This window comes from Mustela nivalis, assembly GCF_964662115.1.
Source record: "Mustela nivalis genome assembly, chromosome: 1".
NCBI classification, from domain to species: Eukaryota; Metazoa; Chordata; class Mammalia; order Carnivora; family Mustelidae; genus Mustela; species Mustela nivalis.
Window position 1 is genome coordinate 76,913,548 of NC_139020.1, and position 26,875 is coordinate 76,940,422.

At 37.8% G+C, this 26,875-nt stretch overlaps 1 protein-coding gene across 30 annotated transcripts in view; it reads left to right on the forward strand.

The window, feature by feature from the left end:
- Window positions 1-26,875, forward strand: part of MBNL1 (muscleblind like splicing regulator 1) — a 199,373-nt gene that overhangs the window by 152,895 nt on the left and 19,603 nt on the right. For 29 of the 30 annotated variants that reach the window (XM_082743381.1, XM_082743387.1, XM_082743388.1 and 26 more), the window contains 3 exons: window positions 6,869-7,039; window positions 17,088-17,288; window positions 25,433-25,690. In XM_082743381.1, the coding sequence (XP_082599507.1) occupies window positions 6,869-7,039; window positions 17,088-17,288; window positions 25,433-25,690 (630 nt within the window). Of the gene's footprint in view, window positions 1-6,868; window positions 7,040-8,072; window positions 8,184-17,087; window positions 17,289-25,432; window positions 25,691-26,875 lie in introns of all 30 variants that reach the window. The other variant, XM_082743395.1, reaches the window with a different exon arrangement.

The window sequence follows — 26,875 nt, forward strand, 5'->3', positions numbered from 1 at the left end:
CAAATAAGAAAAAAATCAGCATTGAAGCTCACGTATTCGTACCTTGGAAATTTTTAGAAGCTGTAGCTATTAGAATCTAGCAAAACTAGAAGGAGCCCACTCTTTTTGAGTCAGGTTTTATAGGACAAATCTATTATCTTATGTTTGAGGAAATTGCCAGACATTTAAGTGTTGTATGAAAACACTTAAAGCTAATTACAAATAACTTTGGGTTGACAGTTTTTAATTGTGTGCCCCTTTCAGAGACTGAACGTTGTTGTCCCCCTAAAATTCTTATGTTGAAGCCCTGTTTCCTGTATGGATATATTTGAAGATGGAACTTCTAAGGAAATAACTAAGGTCAAAGTCACAAGAGCAGGACCGGGATCTGATAAGATTAGCATCCTTATCAGAGACTCTGTGGAACAAACTTCTCTATAAACTTTCTCTCCTCCCAGAGGAAAGGCCGCATGAGGAATAGCAGGAAGGTAGCCGTCTGCAAGCCAGAAAGCACTTTTACCAGAAACAGAGGAATAAAATCCTGTTGTTTAAAACACTCAGTCTGTGGTGGTTTGTTGTGACAAGCAAAGCGGACTAATACAGCCCCTATTAAATTCCATTAGGTATAAAGCAGCAGTTGACTGCCAACTGGAGATGATTTTGCCTCCCCCCTCACCCCTAGAGACCTGGGGCAATACCGAGAGACAATTTTCATTGTCATAACTGAGGACAGGAGTGCTGCAGCCGTTTAGCAAGCCAGGCATGCTGCTAAACATCCTACAGTGGACAGAACAGCTCCACCGCAAAGCCCTGTAAGGCCCAAAATGTCAAGAGTGCTGAGATTGAGAAAGCTTGAGCTGCCTTTTAGGATGCATGTGTTCTTGTAAGCTGGAGCAAGTCCTTTAGGGAAACAGATAGGGTGTAAAGAAATACACATTCAGGAACAACAATATCCTGTGTGTTAGGTACAATTAATGTATTTTCAATATTTGCAAGCCCATAAACTATAATTTCTAGAGTTAATCAAGCTCCTCTCCACCCAAAGGAAAACAGTGAGTCTGTACAGGTGTGCATGCATGTTTACATGCATGTACCGTTTTCTAAAAGTTAATCATGTTTTAAACTGCCATAAATTTCCTACCACAAGATGCTTGTGATTTTAAAGTAGATATTCTACCTATGTAAATTTATTCACCTTGTATTAGAATTGAAAATCATAAATTAGCGTGGTAAAGCCATAAGATACAATTTTGGAAATGCATGAAATGTTATTTCTTGACTGCCAATTTTTTCCCCTTTGGCAAAAATTTTGTGAGCTATTTCTATCAACTTAGCTGAAAAAATGAAAAGTAAGAATTTTCAATAGGAAGCTACCAAATTCCTTTGACAGAGTTTCTGCCCAGTATCTGAGCAATGAGTATCGCCAGAAAGTGCTTCAAAAACATTTGTGTATCTGAGTCGTCCCAAAGGAAATATGGATTTTGTTTTAACAATTGAAATAAATGGTTGCAATTTGAACAGTTTTTCCTGAAAACCAGTATTTCTAGTGAAAATTGGAAAAGACCCATGAGTATAAACTGGTACCCCTATGAGTTTTTCATTGCCCCTTTATTTCCAGAATCTACCTAAATATGACCCAGTAATTTTAATTCTACCACATAGTTACCATTTGGCAGCTTAACAAGATGTCTTTTCTTTTTATATTCTGAACTCTTAAGTCACAGTGTGCCTTTTATTTTAGATAGAAGAATTATAGCTAACAATGGGAGATTAGTTTTTCTAGTTTTCAAATAGAATTTTGATTCTTTTGTTTTATTAAGTTTCACTGACTTCTAAGTAAGACATTTCATTTTTGATTGTTAGTTCTTAAATAAATATTAAAAATAGCTAAGAAACAATTTCATCATATCTCTAAATTGTCATCTATAGTTAAATTCAATTTTATCTTTATTCTGTAATTTACATCTCACTATATGCATATATACTGTATATACATACACATCATTTTTAGGTATGTACTATATGTTCTTACTATGAGTTATTTAAAATTATATAAATATATAAAAATATATAATATAAAATTATTTATAATTTATTTATAATTTATATCTCACTATATACATATATAGTGTATATACATACACATCATTTTTAGGTATGTACTATATGCTCTTACTATGAGTTATTTAAAATTATATAAATATATAAAAATATATAATATAAAATTATTTATAATTTATTTATAATTTATATCTCACTATATACATATATAGTGTATATACATACACATCATTTTTAGGTATGTACTATATATGTTCTTACTATGAGTTATTTAAAAGTACATTTCACTGGGACACCTGGGTGGCTCAGTTGGTTAAGCATCTGCCTTCAGCTCAGGTCATGATCCCAGGGTCCTAGGATTGAGCCCCACATCCTCTGGCTCCCTGCTCAGTGGGGAGCCTCCTTCTTCCTCTCCCTCTGTCCTTCCCCTCTACTCATTTTCTCTCTCTTTCTCTCTCTCAAATAAAAAAAAATTAAATTGTAAAAGTGTACTTTATCAAACTACAATGTTTAAAAATTAACCAGGTGCCTATTTTGAAGTTCACACATTTAATCTAAACATACATTTTCCTTTGTTATAAATCACAAACCCATGCCCATTTCATAAGCTAATGAGAAAACCCTTAAATTCACAGTTGAACAGTTTATAACTTCAGAAATTAAAGACTTGATGAGTTGATCTCTTGAATGACCATGATTGGTCTCAGAGAGGCTTTTAAGACGACACAGGGAAAATTTTGACTTTTTCGGAAAGATTATTTTTAAAGATGTAGAAAAATTACTGGAGAAAAATAGACTTAGTCTGAATTGATACTTTACTGAACTTCCTCCATTCCCTTAAAATATATAATATGTACCTTACAACTATGTCTTTGAAATCTGTGTTCAGTGAACCTGTAAAAAGCCACTTTGAGTGGCATGGAAGATATTTATGGTATAGACCCTATAGAGTGGCCTGCCAGTCATCTGGGAAGCTCATTGACAATAAATGTCAGTGCAATCAACAAAAGCAAACCAAGGCAATGTAACACTGTAAGAAATGTATCAGACCGGTATTTTCCGTAGTGGGTGTGGCAAATACAGAGTGATAATTAAGGACCCAGCTTGCATTATTAATGACTGACAGGCATTGTCCCTGGGTTTTGCCTTTTGCATTATTTTAAGTACTTTTAACAGAGCTAGTGCTAAACTAGGCAACTGCTGTTTGTTACTAGCTTCTTGACAGCCTGTTACAGCGGGAGCCATGTATGCAGTTGGCCCACTATCCTGCTCAACCCTTACACATCACCAGTGAAATCAGTAGGGGTGTTACTATTCGACCAAAGGTATGGCCACTCAGAGCACTTAGCTCCTATCTGGTCATACAGCAAATAAATAACACAGCTGCTATTCTGCTCTTAAAAACCAAGCTGTGTAGGATAAAATGTACAGTCATAAAGCAGTAAGTGAAACACCATAGAGCCATCAAAAAGGAATAAAAACTACTTTGTATTTTAGCATTAATCCTAGCAGCTTGATTTACTGTCTCTTGGGGTGAAATCTCTGGATGATTTAGAACACAGTTCATTTACACAGATTTGCATGTGTGAGTGCTAGATACCAGCAGAATTTTCATAATTAGATTTTTAGAATGTCACTGTATAGGTTTTAGAACACCAAATACATTGAAACTACAAAAATCCAGTTTAATCCCTGCTGAAACTAAAAAAAAAAACAAAAACAAAAAAATAACCAAAAACCAAACGAAAGGAAAACTTCTATTACCCCTTCTCCCTTTATTATGGCGAACTTTATTGGGTGTTCAAGTTACTGGCCTCTGAATAAAAGCATCAGTAACTTAGTACAGCTCTGAATCAAAGTTTGGTATTAGAGTTAGTTTTTGTTCTACTATTTTCATTGTCTCCAGAATGGAGTTGGAGTAGAAGTCACCTTTAAGGATTTATTAAGAAGTGTCCATTCATTGATTTTGCCAATGGGTACCGAGGTACGGTGCTGGGAACTCAGGTGCAGACTGGACAGACTTGGAGAGGTACCAGGGGTGTGTTCTCCTTAATTCTTCATGAGAGGTATATTGCTGTGATTCTCTCCAGAGTTTTAGGCAGTCCTCTAGAAGAGGATGTTTATTCTAACCTTTTCTTGACCTTTTTATTTGTCAAACCACAATTATTCAGCTGCATAGTCAGCATAAAACACGATCTGAACTCCCTAGGAAGCTGAGTTTATCTAACATAAACTGCGGAGGCCACTCTGGTTTTTTTTTCCCCCACACGTCAATGAAAAATTCACGTGGCTTTGCAGAATTGTGTTTTTGTAGTGTTTTTTTCTCTATCAAGCTAACCTGGAATACTGTGACAATGCAGCTCCCTGGGCTCCCCCCGCAGGTCTGTCACCAAAGACTGTGTGGAAGAGGCCTGCTTGTCTGCCTGTTTTTTCACCAGATATCCTCTTGATTCTTAGGAACAGAGCTTTTTGAAAGGGAAGCTTCAGCGCAGTCAAATCAAGACGTGTATAGAAAGGTAGCGTTTGTAAGAAATTAGAATGGTATTTTTCCTAAGTGTGGCAAATACAAATCGAAAACCAAAGGTCTCAGCATCTCTTGAAAGGTCTGATGTGATCTGACACAGAATGTATATAGGACAATACGATTTGTCTTCATGATTCCAGTCTGAGCTGTGTTCCTGGGGAGGAGGGACTGGGTGGTGCATGTGACGGGAAGCACTCAGATGAAGAGTTTAGGTGTTGGTGTTGGCCAGGCCTAGTTCAAGGCCGAGGGCTATCTCTGTGCTATTTGTGGAGCTATAGAAACTGATCAGAATGAATTGACAGTAACAGAGTCCTGGGGTGGGAGATGGGGGCTATAACCTTGCTTATTTCACTTAAATAGATCTAATATTAGTAAGAATTATGATGTGAAGTTACTGGCAACCAGAGTTTCACTTAGAGCCAAATTGTTCTTTGCCCTGAAAAAAGCAGGTTTTCTCTAGGATACTTCAACTGGGTAACCCTGAGATTGCATCCCATGTTAGCCAGGAGCTTATTTGCATGGCCAGGCATTCTTTGGGTTTTCTTTTGTGTTGTTTTTTTTAGTACAAGTTACTTTCTATCCAGATGCTTTCAAGCTAATAGCATGTTAATGATCTCAACAGATAGCAAGCATGATTTCATATGGAGTAAGTCACAAATATATAAATGTTACTTTATGAACATATCAATAGGCATAACTAAGGGATTTTACAAAAATTACCTTCATGCCAATATTTTGGTCTTTTTTTGTTAAATATACGATTAAAAGGGTGGGGGTGGTCGCAAATAGCAGCTCCTGACCTTTACCTTGCCCATAGAGTGCCATGCAGTGCCAAGGGCATGACATATACATTATGTCCTCTGATTTTCATAATAAACATGTGGTGTAGGTCCTATAGCGATTTCAACATGGATACAAGGCCTGAGACTTAAGTTTTGTTTGCAGTTCCTGCTGCTGATGGGAGACCTAGGCCTCTCACCTAGGTCTTAGGACCTATCAGTTCCTTGGTATCAACTACTGTCTTATGCTACCTTCGGATTTAAAGTATTATTAGCGATGCTTTATTACATAAATGAAAGGCAAAATGAAAGGCAGTATCCTATGAGATTAGCCCTTTACAGAAACTTATTCCTAAAAACCTGAATCAAAACAAGCCAGAAATAGATCTTTCAAATTAGGGTTGTGACAAGATTTTTATCAAAAATGTAAGCATGCTGAGTCAGTTTACAGTATGAGGTCAAGTTATGGCAGATGGATTTTTCTTAGAAAAATCAAAGAAAGCTCAGGAAAGTGATTGATGCTTCAGTTGAATCTTCCTTTGACCCTCCCAAGCAGTTCTAATTAGATCTATCAGTGAAAGAAGTTGTCAGGATTATAGTTGATGAGACCTTTTACTATAAAGGCTTGAGAACATATTGAAATAATATGGAAACAGTAGAACGATGATAGTATTGAAACAATATGAACTAAATCCCTTTTATATTATTTCATATTGCAGACTTTAATATATATTTTTGATGAAAAGAACTGTCGCAAAAGAAAGGGTATATTCATATTTCTTAATTTTTACTAACATTTTGTTCCTCCATTTTGCGTTATATATCTTTTGGAGGATATGTATGTCTATTTATACCTCTTGGTCAATGGAGACTAGATTTATCTTTGAAAGGTTAAAGGCTACATTTTCACCAATGTTTCATTATACTTACTAATCTTTATGTACAGGGGGAACATATGGGCATTTTCTTTTTTCACCTGTAAATTTCCTAATACATGGGTTTGTAAGCTTAGTAGTAATTAATTTTATTTGTTAATACTTGTAAAGTGATACTTGTAAAGGTGCTTAACTGAAGATACAGTGTGCCTCGAATCCTCTAAGTTCATTTCCTTAGAACTCAATACAAGTAAAAATAGATGCTAAAACTTCGTGATTCTTTTGGGTTCATTAAAGTTAACCAGGAGATTTGGAAGGAGCTAATATTCTTCATTGCATATTCTTTATTTTAAGATTACACTGGAAGTTTGTAGATTTTTAAACTTAGAACTAGAAATATTAGTGCTAATATTAAAAGAAGGGAAATTCTTTAAGCTTTAAGACTTTTTTGGAATGTCTTAACACCTCATTTGGATAGTGCATTTGGGTGAATTCATTACTTATTCTAAATGTATGGTAAGTGGGTATGTATAGTGCAATGTGCTAGAAACCCACGGTAGATCCAGGTGGTAGGTTTGCATTATCTTTATTTTTTAAGATTTACTGGTCTAATCTTTTTTAAATGATATTTTCTGCTTTTTGTCTTTTAGGGTCGTTGCTCCAGGGAGAACTGCAAATATCTTCATCCACCCCCACACTTAAAAACCCAATTGGAGATAAATGGGCGCAATAACTTGATTCAGCAGAAGAACATGGCCATGTTGGCCCAGCAAATGCAACTAGCCAATGCCATGATGCCCGGTGCCCCATTACAACCCGTGGTAAGCACATCTTCAGTTCTCATTCATCGAGTTTGTAATTCCAAGTGCTCAGTTTCAGTATAAAAGTAATGATTGCACTTGATTAAGTGAACATAGGTAACAGTATCAGGTGTCTTGCATTTTCTAGCAAAATTACCAAGCAAAGCCCGAAACAGTTTTCACATTGCAAAGTTAATTCATCTTCTCGTTCAATCATGGGGAAATTTACTTATGACATGTTCTCCCCCTGAAATTCTCTTCACATGAAATCCTGTGATTTGCAGGTATTAAAATGGTCATCAAACTCATCACTATAGTCCATGTGCGTTTTCAGGCTCCCTTTAATAATAGTAATACTTTTATAATTTGGTATCGATCAGCTTTAGTTTTGAGAAAAATTCTCCCTTTCCTCCTTCCTTGAAGAGGATCTGTTTGCATCATTTTCTTTATTGAAAAAGAGCTTCTGTTATTCTTTCAAACTCAAACTGAAGTTATTTTGTAGTTAGAAATGCTAGCAAAATTCTGATAGTGGTGAATCAATATCATGCATTAAAAGAAAACTAATCAGGAGAGGAGAGGCAGAAACTCACAGGGCTTTTAAGCGAAGAGCTAAGTATTTTAAACTGTAGCTGGTCATAGAGGTTTAATGTTTACTGAGCAGTGTGTATGGGAATAACTTTGCATTCTGATCATATTTATTTATTTATTTGGGGAGTTTGGGGGAATGTATACCATAATCGACTTTGATAACCTTTACTCCCCATTTATTCATAAAAATGTAAGATTACTATCCTAAGTAATTTTAGATTACAAAAGGTATTCTGATATTGATTGTGATATAATAATTCTGTATTTAAATGCATGTTAAAATTTGTAATGATCAGAGTGTATCTGTCAGTAATTTATGTCACTAACTTATATGCAATATAATGGGGTTATGGGAATGTGAAGACCCACATTTTTCTGATATGCTAACTGTAGCATGTGTGCTAACTAATTTTTTTCCTAATACATTTTAACACCTGAACTCAATGTAATTATTATTCTCTCTTAGAACTTAATGCACCAATCATTCCAAAAAAGAGGGGGGGATTGCATTTCGAGGTGGGAGGGATCTCCATATCACATCGGCAGTGATACCAATTATCAGTACTATACAGTTGAGGTGAGAGAATATTATAATTCTGTGTCTGTTTTAACCTGATATATTTTTTTTTCATTATTGGGGGCTCAGTTTAAAATATGATATCTTAAACTTATTTTTTGTGTCATCTGACATCTGCTAATATTATATCTGCATTGGGATAGCGTGAAGATTTCCATTTGGTTTAAAAAGAAGTTTAGATATAATCATTCTCAGTAGCATAAAACACAAGACAGGAGGTGTCTTTAACAGCTGGCCCTCTCACACGGTTTCAAAAATCTGATAAATCCTTGGGGTGGCTACTACTTTAGCTGATATGCGATCTCTCCTTGATGTGAAATACTTTGTTCCACTTAAACATTTAAAGCCTGCTTACTGTCAGGCTCGACCCTTTCAGTGACCGGCAGCACCTCTGGGCCATACTGCTGGATACAGAGCTGGTCATGGCATTGAGCTCCTACTCACTGTGACATCTTGGCCCATCTCCTGACTTAGTCCTTGAGCTTTACTCTCAAGGCCATTCCAAGGTCATTGTATGGGTAATCCTGGGACAGACCGTAAATGTTTATGCTCATGTCTGTGAAATATAGTAACAAATGTGTGGTGTGCAGAAAATCATAATTTCTGAAACCATCAGACAAATCACATGTCCTGGTGTCTTTGTTGGAAAATTCTCTACTTAGACAAAACATTTATTTTTATTAGTTGTGAGCACATTCAGGCTTTATGTTAATTTTCCCTGGTATGACTAGATTTGAATGCTGAATTACCCTTCTGCTAAAGGCATCCTGAGATCATAGTCTAAAAATATACTCTGTTCAGGGTGGCATTTTTGTAATAAGTATAGAAGTCATTTTAATTATTCAGTTTTAAAGCATTTGGGGCTTTAATGACTATAGAGAAGGCTCTAATCCAGGAAATTTGCCTTCAAAATCCCACCTGAGACTTTTCGATCCTTTGTGTAGTCAGCCCGGCTGATGAGAGTAATCATACAGAATATTCAGAAATAAATGAGATGGTCATGACCAGCTGCTTACTGGAACTTGAATGCTGGGTCACCAAATAGGGATGACGACAGGGCTGGAAGCAGCCAGGTGACTATTACGAGACATGGTTGTCACTCAAAGAGGATGGCCATTAGTACAGATGTTAGTGTTTGAAGATACAGCACACACTCGGATCCAGCCCAGGTAGGGGTTCTATCGAAGGAGAGGATACTCTGAGCAGATCCATAATATCAGGAGTGGTGGGAGTACCTGAGCAGTTTCGGGGTTTGTAGTCGAGTAGGTGAAGCCTCTTCTCTTTTTAGGGCAAACCAGTTTGGTCCCTAAAACCACAGCTGAAGGAACACGAAGAGGAGGAGGAGCTGGGGAGTTCTAACCAAATCCGGAAGCATCTCCAGTTGTGCCTGGCATATAGGGAAATCAAAAATCGTTGATGAGTGAAAGAATGAAGTAAGGCGTTTCCTGAATACAAGGAAGACAGGCAGAGGTTTATGGCAGTTCACCTGGCCCTGTGGTTCCAAAGGAATCATCAGCGGGAGCCAGCGTACAAGCCCCATTATAGAGATAGCAGCATAGTCTGGGGTGTACAGCTGGGTTCATGCTAACACACTATTTGCAGAGGCAGCCAGGGCCTCGGTGATCTACCGATCATAAACCCAGCCCACTTGGGTGGGTTTTCATCTTTTCAGAAATTTTGATGACACTGAGCTGACTTGGGGAATGTAGGGCTTTAAAGGAGAGCTTCCTTCTTTTGTTGACTTTATTCTGTTGTTATGAAATGCACCAAGCCAAGAATCAGAAAGAGGACTTCCATTTTGGGGGCAGAGACAACACTCTAAAGGCATTTACTGCACTCACTACTTGTTGTATCATAAATCCACACCGTCGTCCTATAAAGAAGATAATATTATCTCAACTTTAGAGATGAAGACATGAGGTTCAGAAAGGTTAAGTAATTTGCCCAAGGTACATAGCTAGTGGGTGGTAGGGCCAGGATGTTCAGGTTCTGGCCATCCGTGCTATAGAAACACTAATGTAGAAACATCCCACCAACCAGCTCTGGGTCCTCGGTTGAGACATCTGACTTCATTAATATAGAGCGGTAAGTTTCAAATATGTTATCTGCAAGTTCCTAACAATCTCGTAATTGTTTCCATTTCATAAGATGAGAAAATAAGTAGTTGAAAATAAGTCACTGAATTTACCTATGTGTCTACTCCCTAAAATTTGTATAAGACATTGTTAAGTAATAGGCATTAAATTCTATTATCATTTCCAAGCCCCTAAAGAAAATGTAAAAAGATCATATTTCTCTTTATTATATGATCTTTGAAGAGAAATGAAAGACCTATAGTATTTGGTTTTCCAAATGTAAAAAATTAAATATATGGATTTTTTGTAAGTACTACTTTAAAAAAAAAGTATTACTGCTTTGCTATGCACTATCTGATGCAGAGATAATCCAACCAGAAAACTAAGCAACCTAACCAAATATAGACCATATCTTGTGGCTCACAACTTGGAAGCATCTGGTGTGTTTCTTTGATCCATCCCAGAAAGATGTCTTCAGCAATTCTCTTGATTCCATGCTTTTGTCATTGCCCTTGAAGAGCTCTGCACAAGCAGTGGTTATGAAAAGCTGTATCTGAGCTCTGCTTTCCCACTCCACTCCTGTGCCTTTCCGTAAGGTTTGCTCCCAAACCTTAGCCTTGGCCATTGGTAATTTCTGAGGGCAGCTCCCCATAAGATGTACACACCTAGCTGCTTTGAGGTACATAACTCAAGTTGAATTCTTGTGCCTTTCATGAATTTGAAATAGCCTAGCGATAAGAAATTCAAAGTTATTGGACTTAGCAGAAAAGTCTTGGGAGCTCCTTTGCTCTTCCTGACACCTCACCTTTGCTGGCCCGGTGTTCCTGCATCATGGTTGTTGGCAGCTGCGTGCTGAAAGTTTTGAAGTCATCATTTGTCACATTTCCAGGAACACCTAGAATTCTTAAATTGGTTTTTAGTGCTTTACCCCCCAGGCTTCCCAACTAGTGACTGAGATAAGGCCACTTTGTGAGAAAGCGTTTCCAGTAAAACGTGGCCATATCTGTCATCCGTGGTCCACGTACCTGTCCTTCTAGTGCCGTTTCAGTCAAGGAGCCGGTGCTTTCTGAAGCAGCTCGAGGATGGGCCAGAATCTTAGGGACCGGGCCACACATACTGATACCTTCTTACTTGATGGGCCAGAAGTGAGTCTTCTTTATGTAAATGTTTGTTACTTCATTAAAACAAGATTGAAGTGGCAAGGTGACATTAAAAAAATAAAGCCAAGAGGTCATTGTGATTGGCCCAGTCAACAAACTCTAGAAGCAGACTTTGAAACAGTATTCTTATTTTATTCTAGTCATATGCTGCATTCTTGGGGAGGAAAAAAAAAAATACTTGGTAATGTGATTTGTTGAGAACTCCCATTAGCCTTTGGCTGTTTAATATTCAGGAATACAGGAATGTCTCTCCTTTCTGTACAGGGTTGTGTGTACCCAGAAACAGAAACATGGCTTTATATACCTTGATTATGTGCTATCAAGTTTAAAAAAAAAAAAAAAGTTTTTTTTTTTTTTTGGTACTGCTTGCAAGTTCAGCATGTACAAACATACACACACTCACGCATGCACAAAGGTAAAATCTAGAAAAATCCTTGTATTCCATAAATCGCATCAAATGCTGATTAGATACTTTATTATATATATTCTACCCATTTAAAAAAATCACAAACACTGTTTCACATAATGTATTAAAATAAGTTAGGGCTCCTATGATATTTGCAACATTACAGCATGGTCATACCACCATTTGGAAACTTAGAAAGCTCAGGATTTAAAAAAAAAAAAAACAAAACGCAAAACAATACTAAAAGACATTATAGTTTTCAAACAAGCATCCTAGGCCAGTTAACGATTACACTGTCAAGTGGAGAGGAAGTAACATTAAATCGCTTTCTTTTACGTTCACATAGCTATGCTAGAAAAATTTTAATGCGTTTGCTAAGTGAGTTTATGTGCTGGAGAAACACAGCAAAAGCATTAATTCCGACACGAAGCCAGTATGCCGAGGAGCTGCGCCCATGACAGCCGCTGGTGCCATGCAGAGCGAGGGAAGCCTGGTGCAGAAGACCCACTGGGCCGCCTGTAGTCAAATTTGAGAAGAGAGGGTTAAGTAAACAAGTGTGGTGATCAATGCCAAATTCGAGTGGTGAGGAGTTCTATGGTAACAGAGGGTAGAGGGAAAAAAAAAAAAAAACCCTCTTCATAGTTGGAGATGTGGGCGGATCAGGGGAAACTTGAAGAGAAAGAGTCGTGATTCTTGAAGCGTGATTAGGAATTAAACAGAAGGGCTGGGCAGGAACAACCTCCCATGTAGAGGGAAAAGCATTGTTCAGAAGAAAGCTGTGAGGACGCATGTCTCCTTGGAGACCTCACATACAATCAGAAATCTGAACCTGTTTCTGTTTTTCAGTAGTAGAATACCACGTAATGTATAGAAGGGCAATGACCCAGGAGATTTTTAAATAGTCCTGCCGAGATTGTGATGAGTGACGAGTGCCAGGGCATTCGGGGCTCGATGTTCTTCAGAGGATGCTAACGGCCGGCTGGCCCCAAGAACCACTGGTTTCAGGATCACCTGGAACCAGACACACCTGCATCCAGATCCTAAGTCTTTCATGCTCTCCTTTGCGATGATGAACATGTAATCTGTGTGAGCCCTTTTCCTTGTCTGCAAAATGGGAGAGACTAATAAAACCCACCCGACAAGACTGTAACTCTTCACACATTCCTTCATTCACTCCCTTAGTCTGTGTATGTTTATTGAGTACTTACTATGTGCTAGGCATCTAGCTCGATCCTGGGGATTTAGCAGTGAGTGATACAGATAGCCGCCCCTGCCACAATTCACAACTGGAGTTGTTGCCTTTGTTTGCCCAGGGAGTTTATATTTTACTGTTACATGAGTTAAATCGAATAACATAGGTAAAGCCCTTAGCACAATGCCTGGCACAAAATAAATGGAAGGAATTATAGCAATAATCATGTTTGCACACATTTAGCTAGGGTCATCATGTGAAATTGGACATCATTTTAATTTCTAATAAAGCCTGATGACTTTAATGGAATCAGAATGTCTCATTTAAAACAAACCAGGGATTAGCCCATAAATGCACCAGCACTCGTAAGGTTGCATTTTGTTTTTCTCTGCTCAGGGTGTTCACTTGCAAAAGGCAATCATAAGCCAGCATTCTTTATGCCTTCCAGGAACAGAGATATCTGTAAGTCATTATTACAAGGATGTAGTCAGTATCAAATACTCCAATTAGGTAGTTATATGTTATCCTGTGGATACTTCAGAGAAAATGCAAGGCACTTGATAATACCACAGCATTAACGTCTGCCCTTGCCTTTCTGCCGAAACCCTCCCCGGGAGGGCTTTTGGAAAGGAGACTTGGCAGTTCAAGCGCCTCACTAATCTGATTAGGGCGCTGATGGGGCCAAGAAGTGACCTACCTCTGACAAGGTGCTCTTTGAAAAAAGAAAGTAACAAATTTACAAAACCCCCAAATAAAGGAAGGAATGTTGCCCTTTCTGGGGGCAGCTTTTGGGATCAAGTTTCAAAGTATAGAGCTATTATTATTGATCCTCTGCTGGTTTAGCAAATAGCTCCACTTATCTGAAGAGGGAACAATTGGAGAGAATGCTTGCTGAGTAGTTGATGTTTCAGATTTTTCAAGCTGCTAGATTTGGGTGAGGGTGCCCTAAAATTTTTCAGATTTGAATTTGCTCTGCTGCATTAAGTCAGAAAATCAATTCACGTGACACCTCTATAGAAACAATCCAGCAGGAAAATTGTTGCCAGTTAGTGAGATCAATATTTTTATTTAGGAGAAGTATTCTTTTATCTGTGGTATGCAACTGCTGCCTCAGATGCATCATGGATTATAAATTTATCTTATTCATTGGGAATTAACAGAGCTGTGCTTTATTGGTCGCTGGTCTTATTTTCTTAAAATAAGAATGCTTTTCTTAAGAAAAATGCTTTTCTTGCCTCCAAATACGTTTTTAACTTTGACCTCTGCTTCTAAATAATGTACAGTGACATAAACATCTCCGTAACTTTGCAGAGTACACATTAAAAATCTACTACCTGGAAATCCCTGTTAATTCATAGCAATAGAATATGAAGAGGAGTGATACAGACTGGCTCTGCTCTCCAAATTTTAAAACTGGGCTTCTGGTCTTTTATGCTAAATTTCTTATAATTTTTAAATGCCTGATAGAAAATCAGAGTGCTGGTCTGGTTGAAATTGCACATAGTGTATCTGACAGTATGTAATGGTGAATGTTCGACCTGAATATGTTTGAAGAGCAGTCCAAGTTCGACATGGGTTCACGGTACAGATCAGCCCTTGCCAGGGCACTACCCTTAGCAGCCATTAGACCTTGGAGCAGCGTAGGATGAGCTGCTTTTCAAGTAACTGTTGATGGACAGAGATTGCTCTGGGCCCCAGTTTCTGACCAATTATTGATTGTTTGTATGTGGAGAGCTCAGGTAGTTCCAGTGTTTGGGGCAGAGATGGGGGTGAGGATCAGAGGTATTCCTTTAGGCCACTTCATCAGGCGGGAGCCCTCAACCTGGCAGGACAGCTAACCATGGCATTCAAACCAGCACGTCTGGAGGCATAACTATAACTTGAAAATCCCAGTGGAAGGTATGGTGTATTGTTTCTTCTCCCAAGTGAATCAAATTACGTATGAAGTATTTTATTTTCCATGGTCTTCTAAGTAAGAATGTATACACTAGCTGCAAAGATTTTGTCCTAAAACAATTTGTGAAGTCAAAAGACGAGTGCATCCCTTAAACAGGGATTTTTCAACCTACACACTATTGACATTTGGAGCTGGGTAATTCTTTGGTGTGAGGGGCTCTCCAGTGTGTTGCCAGTCACTTAGCCTCATCCCTGTCCTCTGTGCATAGACGCAACAGCTCCCCCAAGCTGTGACAATCGAAAATGTCTCCAGACATTGCCACATGTGCCCTACACATGGGACATGTGCCCTGCCAAGGCACAAATCACCCATAGAGACTTGAGAACCACTGCCCCAAGAAAAACAACACTTGAATTCCATTTTACTCTTCTTAGTGCTGGACAAGTCAGGGCCTGACTAAATAAGGACAGTTTATTTTTTAAAAACATTTCTCTTGAGCTGTAAGAATTTTATTTATTTGTTTATTTATTTATATATTATTTTTTACTTTTCATTATGTTATGTTAGTCACCATACAGTACATTTTTAGTTTTTGATGTAGTGTTCCATGATTGTTTTTGAGCTATAAGAATTACTTTTACATTTCAATTGCATAGAATTTTATTCCAAAGCTCTCTTGAATACTGTGTAAACTCAGGGTTCTTTTAACTTCTTACTTCTGTAAGAGGGAAGAATTAGCTACATTCTAGTGTTCCCCGCATTCTAGTGTTCCCCTCATTCTATGATTCTGTTCCTTACCACAGGGTAAAGAAAATTAATTGTTCAGAAGTCCTTTAAAGAACAGGATCCATTTTTACCCATGAATTTTTGGGGTTTGGAGACAAACATTATTACAGAAAATATTAAACTTCAAGAATTGAAACCCCATTGAATTAGAAAGTTAAAAATAGACCACCCATCAGGTGGAAAATTGTTATGCAACATTTATGCTTTAAAAACTGGAAAAGCGGGCACCTGGGTGGCTCAGTGGGTTAAGCCACTGCCTTCGGCTCAGGTCATGATCTCAGGGTCCTGGGATCGAGTGTCGCATAGGGCTCTTTGCTCAGCAGGGAGCCTGCTTCCCTCTCTCTCTCTCTGCCTGCCTCTCTGTCTACTAGTGATCTCTCTCTCTGTCAAATAAATAAATAAAATCTTTAAAAAAAATTAAAAAATTAAAAAAAAACTGGAAAAGCAAATCGCTAAAGTAGCTTGCAGGTAAATTATTTAATTCTACTCAAGAACAGATGTATTTCCTGATGTGCATATCTTCGTATCACAAGTAGAAACCACCATCCTGTATCCATGAAAGCATTTATGGCAGAAACCCTGTCTTGTGACATTTTAGTCAGTGCTACCTTGTATATTTCCTTGAAAAATCTTGTAGCCTTTGTTTAGTTTTCTGTTTCAGACTTCACATGCAGAATGGTTTCTCCCTAGTAAGGTAAATTCTTTGTTAAATATTTCCCAAGGGTGTGATAAGCTGGTGGAATATTTATAGTTTCTCCAGAAAAAACATGCAACAAGTGAATATGCCAAATGCTGTGCCTTACGTGTTCAAAAGAAATCATGTCATCATCATCTTTCCCATATCCCATGAGATTTATTCACAGTTTATATTGACTGTGAAACTCTGTTATCCCCTGGGAGTCTTGCTTTATTTATTCCAGCTAATAGGACACTTGCAACCCATTAACAGTTGTAAACAGGTCTTTCAAGTTCATCTGACATAGCAATTATAAAATGTATTTCTTAGACAAGTTTCTGGGATTAAATCCGGGCAAAAATGAAGATGAGGTGACCATAAGAAGTTACTGTATCAAATAACTGGTCTGTTATTCAAAGAGAAATTATAAGTATTACAGACAACAAGTTTCAGAATCCCAGCAGAAATTTAATGGGTAATTCACCGATTATATTTTAGAAAATCATGGACTTGATGAATGCTTATTTTCAAACGATTCTTATCCCAAATGGGAGTAAATAAACACAGAATTCAATGGGGGCGGGGGAGGAAGGGTGGAGGGAAGGAGGAATGGATCATGGAGGGGTGAGTGAAGGATCGATGTATAACGTGGGATAGCAAATTCGAGCCAAGACCTGTAGATTAAATTTTGCTTTTTTATTTTCTTTTCCAGCCAATGTTTTCAGTTGCACCAAGCTTAGCCACCAATGCATCAGCAGCCTTTAATCCCTACCTGGGACCTGTGTCCCCAAGCCTGGTTCCAGCAGAGATCTTGCCGACCGCACCAATGTTGGTGACAGGGAATCCTGGGGTCCCTGTACCTGCGGCTGCAGCAGCTGCCGCACAGAAATTAATGCGGACAGACAGACTTGAGGTAGGAGTGATTAGTCGGTTTCTTCACGGGCTCCATCCTGATTTTCAAAGTGTGCTGTTCATTGGCTTCTTCCATGGCCATGAAGGTTAAAAACAAAACAAAAAAAACAAAGAAGATATTTTGGTTTAGTGTCTAGAGCATTTTGGGAGATTTGAGGTATGCTATGTTTGACAAATGGAATGTGTGTAAAGACCACAGTGTCCCTTTGTATAAGGGTGCATAGAAACTTGGACCGGAGTCAGACTGCCATTCACCTCGTTATGTCTCAGGCTCCTCGTCCTTAAAATGGACGTCATAATGGCACTTCCCTTAAAGAGGCCGATTTCTGGCACACAGCTCCCTACATGTCCATTGTTGCTACTATTAATAACAAATTCTGTTCCTCCCCTGATACTTTTGTCACAACAGTTTGCTCAGTGACTATGTATCAAGCAATTTAAAATTTATTATTGCAAGTTTCTCACAGGCCCCACAGTATTTCGGTTGGAATAGCAAAGCCTCTTTGCTTGCAAAGTGTGTTCTGTTCCAAGTTTTTAAAATTGGAAGTTGCAGCATGCTCAAAGTCTCAGAGTCAAGGATGATCAGTTGTATGTGCTTTGGTATTGCAGCGTGAAAGAGAAATGAAAGGTAATTCTTACATTGAAGTGGTTGTTCAGAATTTCGGCATGGCTGTAAATGAAGGGATTTGGTAAACTCCAGATGAGGGGAAAAAAAAACAATGGCAGCATTACTGTACAGTGAGACTCTGAAGCCTGCCATTCTTGTCCAACTAAGGAACAAAATGACTCTTTTCTTCTTTTCCCTGGTTAGGATGAGGCAATACTTAGGACTGAGAAATTTTGAGTGTTGTTAATTACTGAGAAAGAGGCAAAATAAGACTGTTGTGTGAACATAATTGACACTCATAATTCATCGGTTGAGCAGGAATTCATTTAATAAGCACCAGTTTCTTGTTGATAGGGTTTCACTGCATCCACTGCAGAAAGGATCTCAGATTTTGGCCTAGTTTTAATTGCCACCACCTTTTTTGATGGTAGTAATAATAGTGAGTATTTTTGGGGTATTTACTATCTACCAAACACAGCATCAGCCCATCACATGCATCGCATAGTTCATCTTCAAAACAGTATTCTGAGGAAGTTACTATCATTAGCTCCCTCTTACAGGGCAATAAATTTAGGGGGAAAGTTGGGGCACAACTTATTTGAGGTCATAGAAAGGATGTTCCAGTTGGGTATGAACATAGAACTCTACTCTTAAACATTGTATAACTCAGTCCCATACAGGTGATAGGACAGGGAGGAAGCAAGCGATTCTGGCTCCCGTATTTTCTTTCGAGTTCTTTGTTTGCTTGTTCAGACTTAGTTCTTACCTTTCGTGAATATTTTGAAGAAAGCTACTAATGACGAGAGGACCATATGGAGATCCGAGAAGGGATTCTGAGACCTTGGTTGCACGCCCCCTGTGAACCAGAGACCAGGGTGTGCTAGAGATACACTTTGCTTTGTGGGTGGTTGGTCACTGTGCACTTGCACTTGTTTTACTAGTAAATTGATGCTGTTTGCAGCATCATAAATAAGAGGAACTTTAGGAAATTGTAAATATTTAAAAATTACTGGATGCTTAAACATGTGACTCACCTTCCCCCTGCCCCAATCTTTCCAAAGCGCACCCTGGATTCCTAATGCGTAATTGTGGATTGAAGGGAACCCAGTAGGCAACACAGGATGAACTTTAATGAATTACTTCTTAGGAGGAGATGATATTTAGGAAGCTTAAAAATCTCTATTGAAATCTCTTTCAAGGCTGAGCTATGTGGTCAGAACTCTTAGAAACTAATCCTCCCACAGTTTTAGGTAGTCTGTAATTGGCTGTACTTTGTAGTGTGTTTAATTAAAGTAACGACTTTATCATTGGTTGGGGGTTTCTGTCTTTTATCTTTTTTCTTTTTCTTTTCTTTCCTTTTTTTTTTTTGTGAGGAGTTGCCATGTATATTTTGTCATCTTCTGCTTTACTCACAAGTGGCTGCTGCTCCAGGACTGTCATTTCCTCTCAACCTGAATTCCTCTGATCTAAATGTTTGATGGTGGGAAGGCAGCTTCCTATCTTATTCTGGCAAAGAGGATCTGCTCCACTGTCAAGGTTACAGTCTGTTAGCTTATTACAGTGTGAAGTTCAGGGGCATGGCTTTCTGCTCGGCACTGAGATTCCAGACCCTTCCTCTCTTCAGCTTATCTCCTCTCTTGCTAATTGCACTAGGATCCTAGCATACTAGGATCTAAATGGCTTGGCAGTGAGAGCACACACTTATTTGCCGACTGGCCACATGTTTATCATTTGGACTTAAATCTATAGTTTTCCCTTATGGAACTCTGAAGTACATGTTTGAATTTTGAGTTCCTTTTAAGGTGAAAGAAGCTTAAGTTAGTTTAAATATCAGCTAACTCTTCTTGCCACTTCTTTCTTCTTGCTGCACATTGTTAGACCATAAGGACATTAAAAATGCCATAGATTATCAGTGTTCTAGTTCTTCTGTTTGAAAGAACTGACATATTTACAGCACCTGATATGAGTCTACAAAAAATGTTAAATCTAACGATGGGAACCCAAGAATAGCGATTTTGCTAATTAGGTGAGTAGCCTTGGGTTGAATTTCTCATCTTTTCTGAGCTTCATATTCCACACATATAAAATGAGAGGGTTGAAAGAGAGAATGTGTAGGGCCGCTTCCAGTTAGAAGTTCTAAGGGACATTTAGGTTGTCTTTGTGCTTTTCATGCCACTTTAAACTATTGAAAATTTTATTTAAACATAATATTTAAATAAGCCTATTTAAGTATATAAATAAACATTACAAATTTTATTAAATATATAGATGGAAAACACACACATGAACTTTGTATCAGTATGCCTATTATCCATCCTTTATTGGATACCTTTTAGTTAGGAGTCTTAGCTACTACTTTCTGTGCTGTAAAATTCAGTATTTACGGTATTCTGTAAAGAAGAGCAAATCTCTTAAATATTGGTCACTGAAATGGGAAGCTTTTAAAATTCCATTCTGTGACTTTGGGATACCTTTTTGTAATTTCTAAGCAGCAGCTTATTTTCAGTCATTATTTTCAGGAATTGTTAAATCTATAGGTACTGGAAAGGACTAAGGTTTTCAGTCATATCTGTACTTTATTATGAAGAGCAACAGTATCCAAGGGAGCACGAGGGAGCATCTTTCAAGTAAAAGGTATTGTGAGGAATATCTTTGAAATCTTTTAACTGCTGTCTTACCCATAACAAGAAAAGGTCCACATCAGGATAGTGCCAAGCTCATAAATGATACCCAATAACTTGCTAAATGAATGCATAAATGAGCCAGTCAGCCAGTTAATTAATTAATCACAAAAAGACATGACTTTATTCAGAGTTTAGTTTAATCAAACAGAGAAGATAAAGCATGACAGATTTTTAACATTTGTTAACATTCTCCTTGGGAACGTGTTTACATTTTGAGCATTCCAGCTATAAAATATGGTATCTCGTTCATGCCCCTCGTCCTACAGCAGTGGTTTTCAAGTTTCAGTGTGATTAGAATCACTTGGGACAGTTGCTAAAAATGCAGACAAATAGACTACATAGACTGATGCAGTAGGTTTGCAGTGGGGCTTGGGAGTCTTTTTACAGATCTGTCCAGTGATTCTAAATGTCAATAGTCTATAAAATACTTAGCCCACAGGATGCCAGCACCTGCTATTTAAGTGCTGACTTTTCATCATTTACCTTATGTCCAGTTATTTGTGACTCGGAATTAAAAACCTGCCTCCTCCAATACACTGAACATTTGACATTTTATTCAGTTGCTAAGAACACAGTGCACATAACGAAATATTTCAAGTAAATTGATAATTTTTAAGGTCCTTTATACTGCTTAATAGCATTAACTAAACAAAAAAATTAACCAGTGATCATATATTTCAGATGCTGATGAAGATACTAGATTGCTATTTGGTTAAGTGCATCATTTTTATAGCAACTGTCTATATGAGAAAAACATAAGATATATTCCAGAAAAGGTGGGCACACCACTTGGCTTCTGATATTTTCCAGTTGGAGTTGGTTTGTTTTTAAAATAGATTATTCTTGGGCTGGAAGTCTTATTCTACTGACATAATCATGACACGAGTACCTAATTTAAGCCATTGGATGCTGATCGCTTCTTTTCCTTATGGACACAGAAAAGTCTGGTGACTTTTCGCATGCAGGCATAAAACAGTATGGACTTGAAATAAAGTCTATGGTGCTAGTCATGCCAAACTAGTTGACTCAATCCTTTGAACCTTCGAAAAGGCTGGTTTTAGGACATAAAAAAAGAGCATTAAAAGCTAAATGAGGATTCGAGTAATAGTAGAAGGCATGTCTAGCTTGAGATCTTTATAGGAGTTTCACAGATTTGTCATGATCTATTTCGTAGAAAAGTCATTTGATTCAAAATAAGATTAGAAAAGCAGATGCTTTTAATGAGAGAAGCTTATTGATAGGATTATTTTCATTTTGTATTTTTGTGGAAGGTGTTTAGCTACAGCTTGTCTACTTTAATTTCTTTAGAACATTACTAAAATATGACAAGTTTCAAGCACACAGGTCTCTGTAGTTTATTTTTTTTATCTGTCATAAAACTTTAGAATAACTCCTTTCAGTGTTGTCATATCCCCTTTGAAATGTCTAGTCCATCAGTTATGATTTTCTGTGGCTAGTTGGAGTTTTGTTTGGGGAGGAAAGAGCTGTAAAGTTGTAAGTTGTTTGAAATACAGTAATTACTAAGCTTAGCCACTCATTTTTGCTGTTCTGCCACTCCTTTCTTCCTTCAACTTAAAGCTATTTCCTTATCTTCATTTATCTATTTATCTATTTCCCCAACTTCCCTATCTTCATTTATCTAGAAAAAATAATAAAAATAACTATAGGTTTCAGCATTTTGGCATATTGATGAGCCTGTTGATTTATACATTCATTCATAGGAATGACTAACTGAAGACCTGGAAGTAGATTTAATGGAAGGTTTGTTGTTGTTGTTTTCAGTTGACCATTCCTATATATTCAGATTTATTTATTCATATTTTTAACTACATGAGGTAAAGTGGCAAACTCTTAGCTATACTATCTATATGCTTGTTCTCTGGACTAATGGTAGTGAGAGGTTCTGCCTTTTAGATTTCAAAGACAATTCCCATTTGATCTTAACAGAAATCCTCTGAGGTAGCTGACATGGGTGTCTGAAGTCTAGGCAGACCAAATTATTAGATAACAGATATCGTCAGATAGCTGTCTTGGGAACTGAACTATACAGTCAGCTAAGATCATTACCCATAATCACCAGAATTTTAAACTGTGGAGATTATAATCCTTTTTAAATTGAAAATACAGATAATTCTTGGCATTAGCTTGTACACTCATGGCCACTAATGCTGTGGACACTTTGATAAAATTATTGATTATCCAGTATTCCTTTTTTAAAGTCTCATATAGCTCAAGCTTAATGGGAAATAAAGTCTATGGTGCTAGTCATGCCAAACTAGTTGACTCAATCCTTTGAACCTTCGAAAAGGCTGGTTTTAGGACAAATTCTAAGTGGATTCCTACTTACCGGTCCCCTTAAATACATTTTGAATTCTCCTGAATTGCATCTTGCAAAAGAGGAAACAGTAGAAAATTACAATTAACTGGTCCTTAACCTACAGGAACCACCAGCTCACATGCATGAAGCAGAAGGAGAGGAATGAGAAATGTGTATTAGAATGACCATTTGTATGCATTCTGAATCTCAGTTTATATCATTGAAAGTGAAAAGAATGTTGAGACAGAGAAACAAAAAGTCAAAAGCCCAGCACTCAAGTTGTATTTTAGGAGAATGATACTCAAATGTCTGGCATCAGGCACTGTCATAGTTGTTTTTTAGAAAATACCAAATCTTAGATTTTAATAGTTCTAAAAGAGCCCACAAATAGGCTGCTCTCAGATCTTTCTTGTCCATGAGGCAAAGAGTAAGGTAAATTGACAGACAGGGTGTCAGCCTGTCTGTTGCTAGTTCCTTCGTGAGCATGCTCAAGAAAGCAGAATTACTAGAGAACTAACCGCAGAAATATGCATTCATATAGTTTCTTATTGCAGGACACTGCACTGACTCAACGCAAAGGTGGCGTTTTGTTCATACGATAGTATAAATTCAGCTTAAATTTCATATACGTACATGAGAAGTTTTTGTTCTCAGCTAAGTGTGTCTCTCTCCTCCTGGTTGTTTTGTTAAGCCTAATCCAGTTAAGTGTTGGTTAGGGACTGGGAATTTGTGGTGTAGAAAGCTCCACAGCTATTTCCAGTGCTCAGCCAGAATGGAGGATGCTAGTTCAGGGGAACAGCTTTGATCACCTCCACTTTTCAAATTATAAAAACCCAGTTAGCCTTGTTTTCTTCTGTTTGAGAAGACAGATGCAGTGGAAAAAAAAAAAAAAAAAAGCAAGAGGGTCTCTGTAAGTTCTTAAGTCATCTTGAGATTCTTAATATCTCTCAGAGTATCTGGCCTGTAGTATTTGTTCAGTAACTTTTTGTAAATTAAATAAAGTGAATGAGGTGATGAATAAAGTCAGTTCATTGCTGTTATATGGAACACAAGGCTTCAGCTAGCTTGAGGTTTAAAAAGTAGTTCAAGGGGTCATTTACAGTGCTCATTTTCAGATGTAGCATGATATAAATTATAGCATTCTTCTTAAAAGGAAACGCTTTGCTCAGTAATGGGATGTGGGTATAATGGGTGAAAGTACCTAGAATTGAGTGTGATCATTTCACGTTCACAAATGCCAAGAAAACCTGTGCTTTTAAAATCACAACAGGGTTCCCGTTTCTCTTTCTTGTTGTGCTCCAAAATAAAGTGCTTAGGTTCTGCATATTTTCTCATTTTTTGAAAAGATATGTGAAAAACAAAAACTTCCCTTGAAGCACAAAGTAGGAGCATGGAAATATTAAAAAGACATTCTGTGTTTTAGATGGCCCTCTTGTGGTAAAAAGGTCAAACTACCCCAAGTGAAGAAGGTGCTGTTAACCTCTTGCTTTGAGCAGCCATCATGACAAACTTCAATAGTTAAGAGTCAAAATTGAGCAGACACATGAGAACTGATCCATTTTCACCCTTTCCCCAGGGACGCCATCCAGAATTAACAGATATAAAGCAGATAGTAACAAAAATTAATCTTTTTCCATCTGCTTCATGTAACTACCAAGTGAATCTCTAATGATCAGGAACACAACTCGTGGAAACATTTTACTAAAAAGCTGTCAGATTTTACTTTTTATACTTTTACCTGTAAATAATTTCAGATTAGCACAGAAGTTATAAAAATAGTCTGCCTGTCCACCCAATCAGTTTACCTAAATACTAACCACTCGTACCACTGTGTCATCACTTACAAAGCAAGTTCTGTGATATTCTGCAATTAACCAAATACAGACCTCAGTCAGATTTCACCAGCTGCTCTCCCAGGATCCTTTCTCCCACCCCGGGACCGTTCACTCTGTGGCAGTGCCTTATCATCCTTTGCCTTTCGTGGCTTTGACACTTTGGGGGAGAGTATTGATTAGTTGTTTTGTAAAACATTCCCCCATTTCAGTTTGTCTGATGTTTTCTTATGATTAAATTCAGGTTATGCAGTCTCGGCAGTCATACAACGGAAGTGATGTGGTAGCCTTCTTCTTGGTGTGTCCTATCAATGGGTACATGATGCCATTATGTCTTCTTCCTGGTGTTATTAATTTTGATCACTTGGTTAAAGTGGGGCCTGCCAGGTCTCTTCAGTGTAAAGTTACTAATTTTAATTAGTTTTTTCCCCTAATTGAAATTAGATGTTATATCATAATTAGAACAAAAAATGCATTTTCTTTCTCATGGAAGTTCTACTAAAAATGGGGTTATAACTTGTGTACTCAATGAAGAGCTCCTCAAGGTTATTTGGTGTTGTTTTTTTTTTTTTTGCAAATGATCTTCTCCCTCTTCTCAAGTGTGGGCTTCTACCACCAGTCTTGCACACACTTTAAGTTAAAAATCTTCAGAAGGATTCTCTTCGCCCACGTTGACTGAGCCCCCTGCGCTTAATGACCTCATAGGTATGTCGAGAGTACCAGCGAGGCAATTGCAACAGAGGAGAAAACGATTGTCGGTTTGCTCATCCTGCTGACAGCACAATGATTGACACCAATGACAACACAGTCACCGTGTGTATGGATTACATCAAAGGGAGATGCTCCCGGGAAAAGTGCAAATACTTTCATCCTCCCGCACATCTGCAAGCCAAGATCAAGGCTGCCCAATACCAGGTCAACCAGGCTGCAGCGGCTCAGGCTGCAGCCACCGCAGCTGCCATGGTGAGTAGCGACCTCAGCTCTGTCTCTGTTAGCAGTCAGTCAAGCAAAGTGAATCACTATCTCTGACTACAAGCTATTCATTTATTAACCTTAAAAAAATTTTTTTAATTTTTTACTTTTTATTTTTTTACTTTTTTTGCTGAAGATATGTTTGTTCAGGTATCCCAGACAATACGTAATGAGGTTACCATTCACAGATGTGAGGGTAACTCCTCAAATGGTTCCAATTGCTCCTGCCCTTGGCCTAACTCTTAATACTCTGTCTTATTCTGGATATAGGGTTCTGAAATTCCCGCTTTGTAAAGAACACCTGTCTCCTTTCAACTTAACGATATTGCCATTTTCGGTCCTCTTATTTTTCTGTGTGCCATCTAATCAGCCATTGTTCCCCTTCGGTGTGTTCTTTTGCACATCAAGACTCTACATATATCTTGCTTTTAACAATAACATAATCTGGAACTATTTAGGAGGATTGCTTAAGCAAAGTTGTTCTGAGGATTAGCCACCAGATTTTCAACAGTATGCTCTCTAGATTGTCTTACATAATATTGTGGCATAGACTTAATTGTCAAACTAGAGAAGCTTGACTATGCCATCATACAGAAAGAAAGACAGACAGCAGCACTCAAGGAGTTAGAGATTGGATCTTTTAGAGCAGATACCTATATTCTTAAGGTAAATTTTAATGTGATCTAATAGCTGATTTTAATGAGTCCATTCTTTGTTCTTTGCTTAGCTGTTTTAATGTTGTCCTTTTTTTTTTACATAAATATATGACTTAATCATGAAAATATTCATAAAACATACTGTGTGGTATTTGACAGCACAGTAAAATAATCACGAGAGAGGTCTTTTCTGTGTTTACGGATACTTGAGCAAAAATACAGAAGGCAGACTCTCTCCTCCTCTCTTCCTTTCACTCTTTTTTTTTTTTTTTTTTCCGTTAGAGTATCTTGTTTGTAATTAACTACAAAGAGGAGTTATCCTCCCAATAACAACTCAGTAGTGCCTTTATTGTGCATGCTTAGTCTTGTTATTCGTTGTATATGGCATTCCGATGATTTGTTTTTTTATTTGTTTTTTCTCACCTACCCAAAAATGCACTGCTGCCCCCATGATGCACCTCTGCTTGCTGTTTATGTTAATGCGCTTGAACCCCACTGGCCCATTGCCATCATGTGCTCG